The following is a 19,569-nucleotide window of genomic DNA, read 5'->3' as shown; positions in this document are numbered from 1 at the left end:
GAGCCCGTAATGCACTCTCTGTTTGTGCAATTTGTTGCTTAGTCTCCTCTGCCTATCGGGAAATACGCTGGTTTATTTCGCGTATGATCTGGTCTGTTTTCGCGTTTTCCCTTTCAAGATCAGCGGCTATCTTCTTGCGATGATTTTCAATATTCTCCAGGATGATCGCGAACGTGACCTCGGAGGTAGCTCCCTCTGGAATAGGCTTCGCAATGAAAGCCTCTCTTTCTTCACTCCCCACTGTATTGGAGACAGCAGTAGTGACAGGCTCACTGGCCTGATTAGTAGTGACAGTTTGACCCTCAGTAGCGGTCGGGTGATTCTCTCCCTGTTCAGTTGACATATCGGAGGATTGGGAATGAAGAGAGAATCTTTGAGTCACTTGTTCTTCAGAAAGACCACGACAATCCGCGCGAGAATGCGGTTTGTAACTAGAGGTCTTATGCTTTGAGCAGCTAGCGTAGCCCTTTTGATAAGGGTTTTCGCTTAACTTCCCAATGGCTAACGTTCACGAAGAGACACTAATTGGTCCCACTGGGCGTGCCAAAATGTTTGACACAAAAACCAGTCTGGTACAAACTGTCTCTTTTGAGCGTGTGCGCAGGCATGCCAGCACCATGGGGTGCAGTCGTCGGGGGAGTCCCTTGACCTGACTTCTTCTTCAAGCGTTTGTGGACGAGGAGAGCACCAACCTCGCCACAAGGTTCTTCTCTAGCCTTCCGGGAAAGGACTTTCTGCCTTACGGATAAGGACTTTGGGTGTGATCTCTTCGCGTCACCGAATCGATACTTAGTGTTGTAGACTAAGCAGAGCAATCACTGGGAAGTTTGGAGAAAGCACGGGTTGCGCTAAAGCGTGACTTTAGCTTCGCTGGGTTGCGAGGGCGTTACCCTTGCTTCGCTGGAAGTAACGGTGGCGGTTGCGCTCGCAATAGGCTCCTGGGGAGACTAGGACTGGAAGTACGGTCGCCGGGTTGATCTGGTGATGCTGACAGTCGGCTCTTGGAGAGACTGGGACTGGCGCGCGGTCACCGGGTTTCAACGAGGTTGAAAGTTTGCTCCGGGGAGGCTTTGTAATCGCTGGGATTGATTGATTTGAGAGTCGTCGATTCGTCCTTGAAACCTGGTATATATACCTAGGGTTTCGACTGCTCCTTGTCATAGAAGGAATATTGATTGAAGTTTCCTATTCAATCTCCGCTACCCGACTCCAATAAGGTTTCGTTTTCCTTATGGATCACGGAATGGGCGAAGCTGTAACTCAAACCCGAGTAGACTTATTTTTGGGCCGCAGATATCGGCTCGCTACGCTAAACCCACTAAAGGATCTTGCCAAAATTACTTTTGGGCTCAAACAGGAGGGTCTCCGCTACCTCTACGTATTTGAATGTATAATGAGTATGTCTATTTTTATGTACCACTTGTGGGTATTACCACTATCTTCTTGTCTGTCTATGCCTAAAATGACAGCGGAAGGATATATAACGACTTATTCTGACTTGTGATGAATATACTATTTTCCCTTGATTAAAAAAAAAAAAAAAATTGTCAAATTACTCGGATTCACCAAAAACGAAATAACAAATCCTCGTGTGTGTACTAGATCAATTATTGAGCTACTAGGGATATAAATTAGTGGTGTAATGGTTTATAGTTATTAATCAACTAGATCAATTATTGAGCTATTAGGGATCGATATAAGTTAATAATATCTGGAAAAGGACCGGATGGTTGACACCGAAGAAGTGACGCACACTAACGCATCCTCACCTTCCTCCGGCTTACCACCGGCAGTCTGCTCAGCGATGGTTATAATATATAGAACTAATTATATGCGTGAAAAGATACTTAGGAGATTAGCTAGCCGGCTTAACTGGTCTTGCTAGATGCCTTTTGTCTTGAGCATTGGGTATGAAACTATTATCTCTTTATAAATAAAGGAAGTTCCCCACTACTGTATGACGACTCACGAGCAGCATTGCAGTTGGAAGCAAAATGCCACACTCTTATGCATTCTTCATGGAATCCAGTTCCTTATCTTCACTGCGGTCGGAAACCAACAGCGGGAGTTGGGGAGTGTTGTTCACTATCTCCGCAATTTTTGCAGCAATTTTTTACGCATGGAGTTGCCTGAAGAGTAGCAGAATCTCGCCGCCGTTGCCTCCCGGTCCACGCGGCCTCCCGCTGGTTGGTAATCTTCTGTCCGTTGACCCACAGCTCCACACCTACTTTGCGGGCCTATCCAAAACTTACGGCCCAATCTTTAAGCTCCGACTGGGTACCAGGCTCTGCGTCGTAATAGCCTCCCCTTCCATCGCTCGAGAGGTCCTCAAGGACCATGACGCCACGTTCGCCAATCGCGGCGTCAATGTTGCAGCTGGGGACGTCGCACTCTACGGCGGGGCAGATATAGTTTGTGCCCCGTACGGGCCGGAGTGGCGAATGATGAGGAAAGTGTGCGCGCTCAAGATGCTTAGCAACACCGCCTTGGACTCGGTTCAAGAACTGCGCCACAAGCAGGTCCGAAAAGCTGTGGGTTACTTGTATACTCGGGTCGGGTCCCCCGTCGACGTTGGTGAGCAACTTTTCGTGGCCATTCTCAATCTTACCACCAACATGTTATGGGGTGGCACCATGGAGCAGAAGGGGGCCGGGGCTGGGGTTTTGGCCGAGTTTAGGGAAGCAATGCGGGACATCGCGGAGCTTTCTGGGAAACCCAATATTTCGGAGCTTTATCCAGGTTTGGCCCGGTTTGATTTGCAAGGCATAGCGAAGCAGATGAAGGCTGTGGAGCTTAGGTTTGATAGGATTTTTGAGAAAATTATCAATCAAAGGTTGACGATGCAGAAAGAAGGCGCGAAAGAGAGCAATGATTTCTTGACATTTCTATTGCGATCTATAGATGAAGGAGGAGATGGCAAAACTCCTCTGACCATGACACGTCTCAAAGCCATGCTCATGGTAAGTTTTTAAATGCCACTCTAGCATTTCTATATATTTTTTTGGTTTCATGTACATGAACTGGCCTCATGCCCGTCTTATGCGCGTAAGAAAAATATTATATAAAAATAATTTTTTATTTTAATTTGTCTTTAAGTAGAAAAATATTGAGAGAATTTGTGCCCTTTCATGGTTCAGTTGTAGTTTTTTTATGGCATAGTAGTTTTTTGTGTGTTTTCTTTTTGGTTTATTTAATGGTATTGTTTCACAATTTTTCTTAGGAAATATTAAGTCAGTAAGGTTAATAAAATGTGTTTGAATGGACATTATAAGAAAACCAAATATTGATGAGCCCTTTGACACCAAACCATCACCACCATTTAACATAGCAAAGATTAATGTAATTTTCTACTAGCCTCATCAATTGGCTCTATTTTCTTTGATATATTTTTTTTATGCAGAACAAATTTTGTTTGAGATTTTTTTTTTTTTTTGATAATTTCTTTGGATGGTTCTAAAATTTGTATTTGGACCAAGTCCTCCAAATTTTGAAGCAATTGGTCATCTTTGTCAACTTTAACTTGAGAAAAGAAAGAGATCCATCTATTCAAAAAAATAAATAAATTCATATATCAAATTTGGAAGTTTGAAACTCTGAATAAAACTACTCAATCTCTTTTCTTCTTCAAACTACAAAAAAAAAAAAAAAAAAAAACAAAATAAGAAAATATAAACTTTAGTTTCACTTTGCTCACACGTCTAGTACAGACCTCCCACGTTCTGTTCAATATTTTCTTTTCGTTTTTCAAATATTTATAATTATCGTTTTATCCATTTTTATCCATTATATATTATACATTATATTCTTAGATTATTTCCTACTGATTTGGACAGGATTTGGTTGTGGGTGGTACTGACTCATCCGCCACCACAATTGAATTTGCAATGGCTGAAATTATGAACAAACCAGTAGTGTTAGAGAAAGCCCAGAAAGAATTAGATGCTGTAGTTGGGAAAGACAGTATCGTACAAGAGTCTCATATTTACAAACTACCATACTTGGAAGCAGTGATGAAAGAAACTCTACGCTTGCACCCAGCCCTGCCTCTAATGCTCCCACATTGCCCAAGTGAAACATGCATTGTGGGAGGTTATACCATTCCAAAGGGGTCTAAGGTTTTTGTTAATGTGTGGGATATCCACAGAGACCCTTCTAACTGGGAAGACCCATTAGAGTTTAATCCAGAGAGGTTCTTGAATGGTAAATATGACTTCACTGGAAGCAACTTCAACTACTTTCCATTTGGGAGTGGAAAAAGAATATGTCCAGGGACAGCAACGGCAGAGAGGCTTGTCATGCATTTACTTGCATCACTGTTGCATTCTTTTGACTGGAAACTACCACAAGGAGAGACGAAGGTGGATTCTTCCGAAAAGTTTGGGATGGTGATGATGAAGAAGGTACCTATGGTTGCTATCCCAACTCCAAGGTTATTGGATTCAGAGCTTTATCAGTAAGATGTCTACAATCTAGCTATCTGAGCCTCTTAGGTTGTAAACCATATGCGCGCTCATGTTATATATATTGTTGTGTATCTATGATCTTTGTGTATTTGATTCCTTGTTGCATGAGGGAAATATATATTACATATATATGAACCAGGTCTAGCTAAGTTTTGGTGATGTAAAAGATCAAAACTTTCTCTTACAATCAAAATTACCAGAAAAAATAATTATTGTTTTTATTTTCCTCTCAATAATTTGCTTTTATCTTATTTGTGTTTTGTTTTTGTTTTTGTTTCTTTTTCGTTTTTTTGAGAAAATTAGAACTTCATCGAAATGGATTAAGTATATAAAGAGGATGAGAATCATCTGTTAAAAGAGGTGATAAGATATCTGAGCACTCCTCAGTACCCAATCAGAGAACTCATCTCATCATGTACATCACCTGATGCTTCAATGCAAATCCGGTCAGCTCATGTGAAACTCTATTGCACTCTCTAGAAGCATAAAAATAAGAAAGTGAATAAATTGTCGCATGATCATCATAATCCCCTCCAAAAGGTGCCCATCAGTCCACTACTACAATTATGGGCAAAAGCCACACACAACATGTGTGACAAAATGACCCCAAAGGACACAGATGTGTGTGTCTAGCAGCCATAGCCACACCTCAGCCACTTTTAATAAAGTCAGTGCTCTGTAGAGGGGTGGCTTTCCCCTTAACACCCTCGATTAATTATGTGCGTGGCTTGTTTATATATATATATATAGTGGGTAGGAATCATTATTATAATTGCTTTTGCTTCTTCTTTTTTTTAATTTTTTTTTTTATAATTATAATTGCTTCTGGTCCAATATCGAGTCTTTCTGGGGATGGGTGGCTTACATCCAGATCTTATTCATTTGATTTCATCTTTCTGGAGTTGGATGGGTTCAGTGATGATCGGAGTCAACGATGATTTTCTTGGGTTTAGTCACTGTCATTGTTTCAGCCTCCTACTCAGTGAAGAAGTTTGAGATCTTCGATTAGAGATGATATGCATGCATAGACCTATATATGATTGATTCAAACACTGAAACCAGATTCAGAGTCTTTGATGAGGTCGATCTGGCTGAGGTTCTTCCAGTTTAACTTGGCGTGCATCATGACTGCCATCCTTGCATACATAAAAACAGAGAGTGAGTTAACTCGGAGCAGAGCACTGAAGAACAAGTTTAGATCACATCTTTCAAAATCAAAGAGGTTGTATTAACATCGAAGCAAACTGAATACATATAGCTACCAAAGAACAAGATCGATCTATACAAGACATCCCAAATCTGATATCGTACAGCTAAGAACAATAGTTTTACTGCTGAGTTGTCCCAGATCTAAGAGAATACCTTGATACCTTCAAGTTGAATCCACCCACTTCATCACTAAGAACCAAAACAAGGAGATTAAAAAGCAAGGGAAAGGATAAAACCCATTCACGGTGTACATATATTCAGTCAATAATGTTAAAAAGGGAGGCAGCACCTTCTTCCTCAGATCCGACTTCCTCTTCTTCATGGTAGCCATCACCATGTTGCCAACGCAAGCCGGCGGCAAACGGTTGAGACTCCCCTTGATCCCCCAGATCTTCTTCCAAATTTCCCCTTCCCCTTCTTCACGGTGTTGAGGCTTAACTTGTTGAAAGAATGATCATTGTATGATGGACTGGTGGTTCCGATGAGTTCAAGGAGAAGGGAAGAAGCAGATGCAAAGTGTGGGAGGCTGGGAGAGGACTGAAGAGAGAGAGGAGAGTGGAGAGACTCTGTTTCCCACTTATTTCTATATAAAATAAACAAAAGTAACATCCACTCATGAAGAAAATATAAAAAAAGTAATTTTTAGAAAAAAGAAAATATAAAAATTCACTAAAATTAGGTCATGTGGTACGTGTTTCCAGGAAGAAGAGTTTAACAAGTCTAAAAATAATGCCTACCCACACTTTGTGCTTGTCCGTGGGTGATAAGGACACCAACTTGTTTCAGAATAGTAGGTGTGACCCCAAACTCCACAGTTCCTTGAGTTCGTGGCAATACATGTGTGGCTGTTGCCCACAATTGTAGTAGTGGTCGCTAGATTCTTCTCCGGTCTTAAGAGATCATTCACCACGACTTACGCATCTGACTCTGATTCCACCCGAAGAAAACCTTGCTCCAATGAGAGTTGTAGCCCACATGAGATTGCTAAAATTTCACAATGTCTAGGAGTAGTGACACCAGAAAGAGGAATGATATTGGTTTGGAATTGAGGTGGATTTAGGGTTTTGAGAGTGAGGTGGAGCAGCTTGAGGGATTGGAGAAAGAGAGGTGGTTTGGGTTGACTCGTCGGAGGAAGAAGGTCGAACAAGAGTTATGCGTAGAGTCGGATGAGCAAAGAGGAAGAAGGTCGGGTAGCTAGAAGAGATGTGGGTGTCCAAATCAATTATGGGTGAGATGTCTATTTTGCCTTTCTTGTGGGTTGAAACGCAAAAAAGTGGACCATGCTGTGAGATCCTGAATTTTAAAGTCGCTCGAATTTTATTTTTGAGGTTGGAAGTAAAAAGTCGAGGTTACCACGAGTTCGCAACATTTTCAATGAATTTTTCAGATTCTCAAACTATTTTTAAAGAATATTTGAAGTTTAATTGCAAGAAAAGAAAAATGCTGTCGTGGCAAGTTTCAATTGGTGGGAGGCTGACAAGTGACATTTGGAGGGAGGTCAACTGATGATGACATCATCATAAGCCTTAGTCATGTGACACTTGTCATTGGGAGAAACAAGTTTTGGTTGTTGGTTGACAAGTGTCACAAGCTACTTGGTGTTTTCTTTAGAAGTTGACATGTGACATATTTTTATTGGTTGTCTAACCTTCTATAAATTATATTGGGATCAACCTTGCCATTTCTTCCGCAATCACTTTCTCTCTCCTCGAGAATTTTATCTCTTTAAAACTTAGAACAATTTGAGACTTTCAACTATACCTATCAAGTGTTAGAATTGAAATATTGAATGAATGTCTATGCAACTACCATATTAGGTCAATGTTAGAGTATAACATGCATCCAGATTAATTGTATTGTTCCCTAAACATTCAGCCTAACTAAGAGACATTCTCTAATCGGTAATACTCATTAGAAACTGAATTACATAATTATTCTAAATCAATATTAAAGAGAGTTTCTAACAAAACAATCATACACCAGTAGCCTAAATACCCGTATAAGTGTGGTCAAATATGGTCTAGGAAAACCACTACCACTGTCACTCTAGGAAAACCCACATATTCATAAAAAATTGTCTTTAACTCTTAATTATATACATTATCAGAGTACCTCAATATGTTTGTATCTCTGACATCGACATTGAATCATTGATTTAAAAGACCTAGCTAATAATACTTTTTTCTTTCTTTCAACAACATCAATCATATATTAAGAAATAATTTCTTAGTTTTCATATGTGCGTGTCTGGTGGCCTATTTGGTAGTAGTATCATAGAGAAGTAATGTCATTCAATACACCAATTTTTGCTACTAAAATTTTAACAAGAGCTATTTACCATTAAGGTAAAGTCAAATGGTCAAATGACCATTCGCAAAATGGGGGGACTGGAAACCCGTGCGGCCACAATCAAAACACGGAGAGGAACTGAAATTAAACATTAGACATTAAATTTGTAATTAATTACGAGAATGCCACCGCATCTATTTCTTTCCCTTTGTACCGAACTACCACCTCATTAATGCCAACCAGTTGACTATTATTATCAGTATTACGAGTTTATCATTGTTCTACCAAAAAGAACTCATTTGAAATCTCTGTATTCTGCTTTAGAACTAACTAGAAACTTACTGAGGGTCAGTAACATATTGATAGAATTAGTTGTTCAATTTTTCTGGCTGCACTTCATTTCAACACTAATTTTTTGCCTAAACTGCATTATTAGAAAATACAATGTCCATAATAGATTTAAACTGTGACAGATAGACTACTGCTATTGAGGCAGAGCCATGATTATGATATTGCTACTGATGTTCAATAACAATAACAAAACCATAATTTTTCTCAAAGTGCAACAAAAAGTATATTACAATGGCTACTAAGAGTCTTTCGACAATGCTACTGACAGTTAGTAACTGGTATTTTTATTAGTAAGTGCACTTACAAACATTTATACTCACTCTCATTATACTCACTAATGTTATTACTGACTGTCAGTGTACTTACTAACATTGTTACTGACCGACAGTATACTTACTAAAAACAATAACAAAAACTATAAGGAATTTGAATTAGTATAATCAAAGCTCTAATTGTAATTAAAATTAAGCTTCTATAGAAATGACAATATCAAGGTTCCATTTATTATAAAAAGGTAAGTAAACTACTACAAGTTCCTCACAAATTGACTCAAAATAAATTTCAAATTTCAGTTGTCCCACGAGGTCGACCCCAAAGACCAAATTGAACAACCTCATCCATGTGTTGGAAACCTCAATAGTAGCCTTGATCTGAATATATAACACAAGAAGAATAATCATGAAGTGAGTGCCTCCACAAGACCATATTCACAAATGTTACTGACCTTCAGTAACAAAGGGATTAGCTAATCAATACACCGTAATCTTAAAATTCAACCACAAAAACTAAAAGTAAATGCTTCAAACATAACTACTACACACAAACATTCACCAGTAACAACAATCACACAATTGTTACTAACATTCAATAACAAATCAAATATCATTACTGATGGTCAATAACAACTCAAACATGGCTACTGAGGTTCAATAACAATTCAGATATGGTTACTAAAGTTCAATAGTAAATCAGATATGGTTACTGATTGTTAATAGCAAACCAGATATGCCTATGAGGGTTAATAGCAAACCATACACGCCTTTGTGGGTCTAGGTTTTGCTACTAAGGATCAGTAGGAATAAAATAATCCTATTGTAGGTCAATAGGAACATGTCGATCAATTGCTAATGAGGGTCAGTAGGGATTTAATAGATAACTAGAGTTCCTAAGAACTTTACCGTCATTATATGTAATGGTAATAAACTGTGTAATATGAACAAAACATCTACCTTAGCCACTGTATACAAATTAAAATACCCTGCAAGAAGAGACTTGAATTAACCAATTACTTCATGAAAACAGAACTGTAAAAACCTAAACACCAACGATTAAGTAAAATCAGATGTAATTGGTACTTTCAGTTGTACTTGTTCAGCTTGTGTTTTCTTATGGCAAGGTATTGGCTTAGCCCCCCTTGCTATGTATCTTTTCTTTATTTATTAATAAATTCGGGTAAGAGCGCTGAGTTAGCTCTTATTCCGCTTCTATAAAAAAAAATAATAATAATAATAATAAATAAAAAATAAATAAAAAGTATTAACCAGGAAAAAGAACACTCAATTATATATATCAGCTAGCATTTGATTTCACACCATGAATATAATAAAAAGTAAGTTTGAATTAACAAGAAAATCCACATGCAAAACAACCCATTGTGAATTTCAATAGAAATGGAATTGAAAAATTCAAAATACAGAAAAACATACCTCAAAGTGTTAGATCTATAATTCAAAGTTCATGTATGAATGAAAACTTTAGATTCATTGTCTTGATTGATCTCAATCTCGATCAGAATACAGATACCGATCTAGATCTCTTCTCTCTCAGGGTTACAAATCAAACTTCATATTTGAGTGAGATTTTCAACTTCGTCTCCTTGATTGACCCGATCTCTATCTCGATCCAGATCTGTTCTCTCTTTCTCTCTCTCTCCACCTCTGTCTATTCTCTCTCTAGCTCTAGCTCTCTTTCTCTCTCCCTCTATCTCGTCTGTCTTCCTCATGTGTGTTAAGAGACATTTTTGTCAGTAAAAAATAAAGAATTTGGATGCGTGTCTATATGGGCTTTATCAGCTCACCGCAAGGAAATAGGTCCCTTGGACTCTGCACGTGGGAATTATTTGCATGAGATTGTAGTTATTAGTAATTTGCTATAAATATTGTCATCCCACTCTCATTCTCGCTCACCCGACAGCAGCTACAACGCCGCACCAAGACCCATTCCTCTTCCTCTCTTCAACAGTAGCCGCACACCACCTTTCCATCCACTCTTCTCCAAAACACCACACCACCATACCCACTTTATATTTTCTTTTAATCTTCACTACTCCACATCAAATCCTCATCAATTTCTCAAGGGATTTCAAGGAGCACCAATATTTAAGATTGGGTAAAAGTGGGAAATCATATAAATCAAGGCTAGTCATACTTACTCCATAGCAATTTGTGACTTGTTCTTGTTGCTTCTCACTACTCTTCACCTTTACCTCTTTAATTGATGTATATTTTTGTTGATTTATTGATGGGTTGTGAGTAGTCTATTTAGGAAGCTAGGGTTTGAGCCCTAGCATGGATTTAATGTAATAAATATGTTTTGATTTAATGGTTTTCAATTTTGTGTTTGGCATGTGTTCTATTCTATAATATTTGGCTTAGATGCATGCTTAGGAGCTTGATTAACTCTTGAATGTGTAGATGAGCATGTCTAGAACAAATTAGGGGACCTAATCACTTCTCTAATTTATGGCTAGGACTCTTGTTTAGAACATGGTTAGTTACAATACCAATTTCGATTGTCGTATTGGCTAGCTTGGGAACCTTGATTTTAGGACTCCTCGCCTTTTGGTGCAACTAGAGGCCCTAACAAGGCTCTAGATTGTACCAATTGAGTTTCTACGACCCTTGATCCGGAGTAGGAATACCCTTTAAGGAATCTAATGACCCATGAGCCTTGAAAAGCCTTGGGTACGGTTCTTGATGCCACTATGAATTGAATGACCATTGTCGGAATATATTTGTGCATTAAATTTGGTTAGGAGGATACCCTAGTGACCTAATTTCCATTTCTTGATTAGTTTCTATTATCTCAATTTTTATTAGCTACTTTAATTTTCAATTGTCAATTTATTTTTCAAAATCAAAAATCAAATTTCACAAACCACTTTCATTGTCCATACCATTTGGTTGTGAGTTTCCGCATTCACTTGTGGTTTTCTTGACCAATTTTAGGCTTGGTTGTTCCGAACCGGGCATGTAAATAGCTTGGTGCTATTTTTAGGTTTTGTTTGTTAAATTGTTGGTGACTTAGTAATCGGCATAACCAAGGATTGTAGTTAGCTTTTCAATCCCCGTGGTACGATAATTTTGGGTCCAAATATTTCCCATTTCCTTGATGACCGTGCCCTTATTGCGCGTAAGTTGCATTTAAGCACACAAATCATGAGACATGCACTGTGGGAGGCTATACCATTCCAAAGGGGTCTAGCCGTCTAGGATTTTTGTTAATGTTTGGGCTATACATAGAGACCCTTCTAGTTGGGAAAACCCATTGGAGTTTGATCCAACTAGATTCTTGGATAGTAAATGGGATTACAGTGGGAGTGACTTCAAGTATTTTCCTTTTGGGTCTGGGAGAAGAATAGCAATGGCTGAGAGGACGGTGATGCATTCTCTTGCTACACTGCTGCATTCTTTTGATTGGAAACTGCCACAGGGAGAGAAGTTGGATCTTTCGGAGAAGTTTGGTATTGTATTGAAGAAGATACCTTTGGTTGCCATCCCAACTCCAAGGTTGTCAGATCCAGCACTCTATGAGTAGCCGACAAGGTGCGTTGTTGATAATCATTAGGTGAAAATATCATGAACTAATGCTCTCTGATATCAACTTCTGTTAGGCACACAAAGGTTCGATGAGATACTCGTATTTATCCTTGAGAACATAGTCAAATTAATCATAATTTATGTTGCATTGTAATCTTCTTTTGGGAGTAGAGATCCATTATATATAAAGATTGTGAATAAGATCAAAAGATAAGACTTTTTTTGTCTATGAATGTAAACCGCTTCCTCCGTTGCTCGGAGTTTGCTATGTCTAATTCAAGCTCAAGTATTGTTCTTAAATAGTATACTTTTGCCATATATCCGGTGAGTTATGTTGTTCTTACAAAACAACTCGCCTATCATGCACTTACAAGATTATATTCAAAACTTGAGAACTCAATAAATATGAGGGTGGGTGACAACAAATCCTTGGTCTCTGAACATTACTGCTAAACAGCATATTCCTTCAAAATATAATACCTAATAACTCAGTCATGGAGAGCGCCCAAGATGTCCTCTTCCCAGTACAAATAGAACTCTTTGTCACCAAGCTAGCTAGGCAAGCTTGACTTGCAAATTACTGCTGTAATCGGGCAAAATTAAGAACTGTGTCGGTTTCTTTCACAGCCATCAGGATCGCATGCATTCCAATCTTATTCTTTGTCCCTGGCCTACGTGACACGCAATAGCAATCACCTTTCCTAACGGATGACTCATGAAGGAGAATGCCGACGGTGGTTTTAGAGGGTTGAAATGTTGGATAATTTTCTCAATCAGGTTGCGTAAGGGTCGGGATCAAACGCTTTTTCATTTCCGGTTGTGCTTCCAAGACTTCTACTACATTCTCCAAAAAAAAAAAAAGACTTCTACTATAAGTAGGGTCAAAGTCTGTTTGGGAGACTGGAAGCATATTTGGTTAGAAGTTGATCTAGCACTTGTTTTTACTTTCTTTCACTATCCACATGATTCCTTGGCAGCTTAAAGCTATGACAATTTTCTTTTTCATACATCTCAAATGGAGTTCGTTTATCACATATTACTTCCAAGAAAAATCAGGTAGCTGACTCTCTGACAAATTATGGTTCATCCTTGACTGATTTTATTTTTTTTTTAATTTTTTTGGACGACTTTGTGTCTAGGGTTTGAGAATTTCTTCTCATTCGGCGGCGCTCAAGGCCGGTGCTGGTTCGCCTCTCCGCTAATGGGCTGCTACCGGACAGGTGATTGAATGCCATGTGCTCGGGGAGTTCTAGAGAGAGGTTTTGACTCGAGGTTTTGGCTCGATGGCAAGTTCTAGGTGAGATCTCTAGGTGTTTGGTGCTCTGTACAGAGACGGGCGCATCGCGTGAGGTTTTCCTGAACTCGCGGTGGTGAGGGGTGGAAGATCTGGCGGGCGATGTGTGGTGATTGCTTTCTCTAGGTTTGGCGCGCTTAGTGGGATGCTGGGTTCGGTGCCGAAGCAGCCTGTTACGGCGTGGAGACTGCGCGGCAGGGCGCGACGGACTGGAGGCATGGATCGTGGCGGCGGGATCTGGCAGAGCTGCCCAGAAAACTGGTCATAGTGGAGATGGTGGCTGGGCTTGTCTCAGCCATTCCAGCTGGCCATGCATTGATCTTTCTTTTGGGACTGCCCTTTTGGGCTCGGTTAATTGGACTGGGGTGCTTTGCCCTAGACCCATTCTTATGTTTTTAGTTTTTCTAATTACAATAATTTCCTTGACGTCTCTCTAGCGCTTCTGGAGTAGTACCAAAGGAGGGTCTCCATTACCTCTACGTGTTTGAATGTATAATGAGTATGTCTATTTCTATGTACCACTTGTGGGTATTACCACTATCTTCTTGTCTGTCTATGCCTAAAATGACAGCGGAAAGATATATAACGACTTATTCTGACTTGTGATGAATAATTGAATATACTATTTTCCCTTGATTAAAAAAAAAAAAAAAAACTTTTGTCAATCTACCGGGATTCACCAAAAACGAAATAACAAATCCTCGTGTGTGTACTAGATCAATTATTGAGCTACTAGGAATATAAATTAGTGGTGTAATGGTGTATAGTTATTAATCTACTAGATCAATTATTGAGTTATTAGGGATCGATATAAGTTAATAATATCTGGAAAAGGACCGGATCGTTGACACCGAAGAAGTGACGCACACTAACGCATCCTCACCTTCCTCCGGCTTACCACCGGCAGTCTGCTCGGTGATGGTTATATATTATCTAATTATATGCGTGAAAAGATACTTAGGAGATTAGCTAGCCGGCTTAACCGGTCTTGCTAGATGCCTTTTGTCTTGAGCATTGGGTATGAAACTGTTATCTCTTTATAAATAAAGGAAGTTCCCCACTACTGTATCACGACTCACGAGCAGCATTGCAGTTGGAAGCAAAATGCCACACTCTTATGGATTCTTCATGGAATCCAGTTCCTTATCCTCACTGTGGTCGGAAACCAACAGCGGGAGTTGGGGAGTGTTCTTGACTCTCTCGGCAATTTTTGCTGCATTTTTTTACGCATGGAGTTGCATGAGAGAATCCAAGAGTAGCAGAATGTCGCCGCCGTTGCCTCCTGGTCCCCGTGGCCTCCCACTGGTTGGTAACCTTCTGTCCCTTGACCCCGAGCTCCACTCCTACTTTGCTGGCCTAGCCAAAACCTACGGCCCAATCTTTAAGCTCCGACTGGGTACCAGGCTCTGCGTCGTAATAGCCTCCCCTTCCATCGCTCGAGAGGTCCTCAAGGACCATGACGCCACGTTCGCCAATCGCGGCGTCAATGTTGCAGCTGGGGACGTCGCACTCTACGGCGGGGCAGATATAGTTTTTGCCCCGTACGGGCCGGAGTGGCGAATGATGAGGAAAGTGTGCGCGCTCAAGATGCTTAGCAACACCGCCTTGGACTCGGTTCAAGAACTGCGCCACAAGCAAGTCCGAAAAGCTGTGGGTTACTTCTATAGTCGGGTCGGGTCCCCCGTCGACGTTGGTGAGCAACTTTTCGTGGCCATTCTCAATCTTACCACCAACATGTTATGGGGTGGCACCATGGAGGAGGAGGGGGTCGGGGCTGGGGTTTTGGCCGAGTTTAGGGAAGCAATGAGGGACATCGCGGAGCTTTCTGGGAAACCCAATATTTCGGAACTTTATCCGGGTTTGGCCCGGTTTGATTTGCAGGGCATAGCGAAGCAGATGAAGGATGTGGAGCTTAGGTTTGATAGGATTTTTGAGAAAGTTATCAATCAAAGGTTGACGATGCAGAAAGAAGGCGCGAAAGAGAGCAATGATTTCTTGACATTTCTATTGCGATCTATAGATGAAGGAGGAGACGGCAAAACTCCTCTGACCATGACACATCTCAAAGCCATGCTCTTGGTACGTTATTAAATTCCACACTAGCATTTCTATATTTTTTTTTGTGTGGTTTCATGTACATGAACTAGCCTCATGTCCGTCTTATGCGCATTTTTTTTAATATTTTGTTTTAAGTAGGAAAATATTGAGAGAACGAATATTTTTTCTGGCCTGAGTAATATTAATATATCGACATGATATTCTTAAAAAAAAAAAAATATTGAGAGAATAAAATTATCTAGGATGTACCCTTTCATGGTTCAGTTGGTAGTTTTAATGGCATAGTAGTTTTTGCGTGTTTTATTTTTTGTTTATTTAATTATATTATTTGAAATTTTTCTTAGAAAATATCAAGTCAGTGAGGTTAACCCTTTGACCCCAAACCACTGCTACCATTTATAATTTTATCGTAGCAAAGATTAATGTAATTTTCTACTAGTCTCATTAATTGGCTGTATATTTTGTTTGAGATTTTTTTTTTTAAAGATAATTTCTTTGGATGGTTCTAAAATTTTGTATTTGGACCAAGTCCTCCAAATTTTGAAGCAATTGGTCATCTCAACTACTTTAATTTGAGAAAAGAAAGAGATCCATCTATTAAAAAAATAAATAAATTCATATATCAAATTTGGAAGTTTGAAACTCTGAATAGAACTACTCAATCTCTTTTCCTCTTCAAACTACAACAAAAAAAATAATACAAAATAAAAAAAATGTAAACTTTAGTTTCACTCTGCTCACACGTCTGGTACATACCTCCCACGTTCTGGTCAATATTTTCTTTTCTGTTTTTCAAATATTTATAATTATCGTTTTTATCCATTATATATTATACATTATATATATTCTTAGATTATTTCCTACTGATTTGGACAGGATATGGTTGTGGGTAGTACTGACACATCCGCCACCACAATTGAGTTTGCAATGGCTGAAATTATGAACAAACCAGTGGTGTTACAGAAAGCCCAGAAAGAATTAGACGTTGTAGTTGGGAAAGACAGTATTGTACAAGAGTCTCATATTCACAAACTACCATACTTGGATGCTGTGATGAAAGAAACTCTGCGCTTGCACCCAGCCTTGCCTGTATTAATTCCACATTGTCCAAGTGAAACATGCACTGTGGGAGGTTATACCATTCCAAAGGGGTCTAGGATTTTTGTTAATGTGTGGGATATCCATAGAGACTCTTCTAACTGGAAAAACCCATTAGAGTTTAATCCAGAGAGGTTCTTGAATGGTAAGTATGACTACACTGGAAGTGACTTCAACTATTTTCCATTTGGGAGTGGAAAAAGAATATGTCCAGGGATAGCAACGGCAGAGAGGCTTGTCATGCATTTACTTGCATCACTGTTGCATTCTTTTGACTGGAAACTACCACAAGGACAGACGAAGTTAGATGTTTCCGAGAAGTTTGGCCTTGTGATGAAGAAGAAGGTACCTATGGTTGCCATCCCAACTCCAAGGTTATTGGATTCAGAACTTTATCAGTAAGGTGCCTACAAGCTAGGTTAGCTAGCTATCTTATCAAGAATGCGCGCTTTTGATGGTACATGTGAACTAGTACTTATTCTGTTAGGTAAAATTACAAGGTCTAGCTTGTTCACCTAGGTGGTGATGTAAATCAAAAATTTCTCTTACAATCACTACAAGAAAACTGATCATTCACGACGCTGAATTTATGGAGTGCATTAAATGCATGCCGTAAATGATACTCATTCACGGCGTGCATTGAATGTGCGCCGTGAAACTTGCATTTTTAAATAATAAAGCAAAGCGTACAGTGAAAGCATGCCGTGTTTGTTATTGTGCAAATGTTTATTACGACGCGTTTGGAGTATTGCCGTCTTTGTGTAATCAAAACAGCTACGAAATTTGGCCAAAATTAAAGTTAAATCTCCTTCTCAGTCCATCCCTCACTCTTATCTTTCTCTCTCCGTCGAGAAATCTCAAACCATTACCAGCTCCTCCGCCAAAATCAAGTCACTCTCTGTCTCCGAGATCACACCCCCTCAGCTCTCCAACCTCTCAATTGTCAAATCCGCCTCCACCTTCTCCTTCGCCTCCGCCTTCGCTAGTGAGCCATCGGAGGCGGAGCTCCATAAGTTCGGTGTCTCCGACGATATCAGAGCCTTTGTCAAGGGACTCACTTCCGAATTTTTTGATTCGGTTCTTCAAATGCGCACCGTTTCGATCGAATAGTCGACTCTCTAATCCTTGATGCTCTGCACTTCGCTCCTCGCAGCTCATCGGTCAGTAATCTAGGGTTTTCAATTTGAATTTTTCATTTTGAATTTTTGAATTTGATCCCAACGATCATTCAATTCAATCCATATGTATACGTTATTTGCTCGATTTGGATATGTATATCAGTTTGATCTGATTCTTGTTAATTGGAGTAGATGGCGTAGGATTTGATTAAATTTGCGATCACCAGGGATATTAAAACAGTGATCAAGAGTTTGTCTGTGATGGCAAAGACGACTCTTCCAGTGGTACATACATACACTCTCTCTCTGTTTCTCTAACCAACTCTCAATTTTAGTGAAATTTTGACTTACTGGGTGGGTGTTGTTATTTGCAGGTGAGGAAAACATAGAGACCCAGCAAAGCTTCGTAGAGTTAGAGGAAGCATCAGTTTCCTGGAATGGTAAATATCTATTCTTTTTTTGTCAGGTCAACACCCAGAAACGTAATTTTGACTTTCATAGGTCCATTTGTAAACTTGTATTGATATTTATAATGTCAGAGTTGATCTTTCCCTATTGAAAGTTTTGAGCTTGAATGATGGAATGTGTGAGCTTCCACTTTAAATTTCTATGGCTGGTGACAAGCAAATGCTTTTCATGAGCTGTTTAGGAGTAATATAGTACATTTGAGCTTTGGTAGTGACAGAATGTGGAAGCTGTGCAATGAAATTTGCAAATTTGTGAAGAGTTTACATGTTCTATTCCTGTTTAGAAACAAACTTTAACTTCATACTTATCTGGTGTTTAATGGAGGAATCAAATATATAGACGAGCATGTATGTATTCAACTGTATTTAATTGGATACTTAGTGATGCATTTACTTACATAGTAGCAGCAGCTCTTCTACAAGAGTTATTTTGACCTTTTCCCCCTGGGTTTTTTTCGTTCTTCCCGAGTATTTCTTAGAAGGTTGTGGCACTTAAAATTCTGTATTTGATTTCTATTTTTCAGTGTATTTCTCCTGGTCTTTGTTATTCCTTGGCCTCTAGAGTTTGAATCTCAAATTATTGAAATAAATATGTGAATCTTGGCTTGTTCCAGGAGTTGATCGTTCGAGAATTTTCATTTCATCAGCTGAATGCCAATTTACTCTGGCCGGGGACATTTGCATTTGCAGAATGGTTAATTCAAAACAGGTCATTGATTGAGGGACAACATTGTATTGAACTGGGCAGGTCTTTCTCAAAGCTTTGACATCCATTTGTTAGTGGAATCATCCACTCCTGGCCAGGCATAGACAATAATACTTGAATGCATTATTTTTTTCTCTTGCTTTGACCTCGGGGCTCCCAAGTAATAATCGCATTATGTTAATACTATCTTTTTAAATATATGGTATACCTTCCTTTTGTTGTTTGTAAGATGAAGTTTTGTTTACCTGCCGGTAGTTCGACTGATTTTTCAGGAAAACCTTTGCAAAGATGTATGCAATGTCTTCTCATGAACCCTAGATACAGAGTGTAACATTACTGTTTTCTGTTTTCTACTTCTTTGTCTGTGATGGCGTAGATGGCCCCTGTGTTCGCAAATTCAATCAAGGTACAAGAGTTTCTGTACTTTATTTATGTGTATGTTTATACAAACAAATTAGCTGATTCTTAGTTTAGTATCTGTGTATATATAGTAACAGTTAGACTATTCATGGTGTGAGTCTCGCTCCATAATAGACAAACACACGTATATGAGAATTTAATGGCTGCCTCATTTATTTGGTTCTTGTTTTTGTTGATGCAGTGGGGTTGACAATTCGGGCAAGACTAGGATTGTGCTCACGATTAATGGGGAGGACACCAGCCTTGTCACTCCCACTCTCGACTTCAACATCAACACC

At 39.3% G+C, this 19,569-nt stretch overlaps 2 protein-coding genes and 1 long non-coding RNA gene across 10 annotated transcripts; 2 read left to right on the top strand and 1 right to left on the bottom strand.

The window, feature by feature from the left end:
• Positions 1–1,636: 1,636 nt before the first annotated feature.
• On the top strand, positions 1,637–4,690 carry LOC133746312 (flavonoid 3'-monooxygenase CYP75B137-like). The gene is made up of 2 exons (XM_062174496.1): positions 1,637–2,960; positions 3,834–4,690. The coding sequence occupies exons 1-2, from the start codon at positions 1,995–1,997 to the stop codon at positions 4,455–4,457; spliced, it is 1,590 nt and encodes a 529-aa protein (XP_062030480.1). The 5' UTR covers positions 1,637–1,994; the 3' UTR covers positions 4,458–4,690.
• A 532-nt stretch (positions 4,691–5,222) lies between these two features.
• On the bottom strand, positions 5,223–6,227 carry LOC133707236 (uncharacterized). The gene is made up of 2 exons (XR_009845017.1): positions 5,826–6,227; positions 5,223–5,599 (listed from the first exon to the last, which is right to left on the bottom strand). It is a non-coding gene; the product is annotated as an uncharacterized LOC133707236 (long non-coding RNA).
• An 8,023-nt stretch (positions 6,228–14,250) lies between these two features.
• On the top strand, positions 14,251–19,569 carry LOC133707158 (flavonoid 3'-monooxygenase CYP75B137-like). Of its 8 annotated transcripts, XM_062132713.1 has the most exons (7): positions 14,251–15,503; positions 16,359–17,740; positions 17,891–17,983; positions 18,073–18,138; positions 18,780–18,913; positions 19,248–19,277; positions 19,473–19,569. In XM_062132713.1, the coding sequence occupies exons 1-2, from the start codon at positions 14,529–14,531 to the stop codon at positions 16,980–16,982; spliced, it is 1,599 nt and encodes a 532-aa protein (XP_061988697.1). In that variant the 5' UTR covers positions 14,251–14,528; the 3' UTR covers positions 16,983–17,740; positions 17,891–17,983; positions 18,073–18,138; positions 18,780–18,913; positions 19,248–19,277; positions 19,473–19,569. The 8 variants fall into 8 exon arrangements, with proteins under 8 accessions (XP_061988697.1, XP_061988692.1, XP_061988695.1 ...); XM_062132708.1 differs by having other exon boundaries at positions 18,780–19,277; XM_062132711.1 differs by lacking the exon at positions 19,473–19,569 and having other exon boundaries at positions 19,144–19,466.

This window comes from Rosa rugosa, chromosome 4, assembly GCF_958449725.1.
Source record: "Rosa rugosa chromosome 4, drRosRugo1.1, whole genome shotgun sequence".
NCBI classification, from domain to species: domain Eukaryota; kingdom Viridiplantae; phylum Streptophyta; class Magnoliopsida; order Rosales; family Rosaceae; genus Rosa; species Rosa rugosa.
This window is presented reverse-complemented; position numbering and strand designations above follow the sequence as displayed.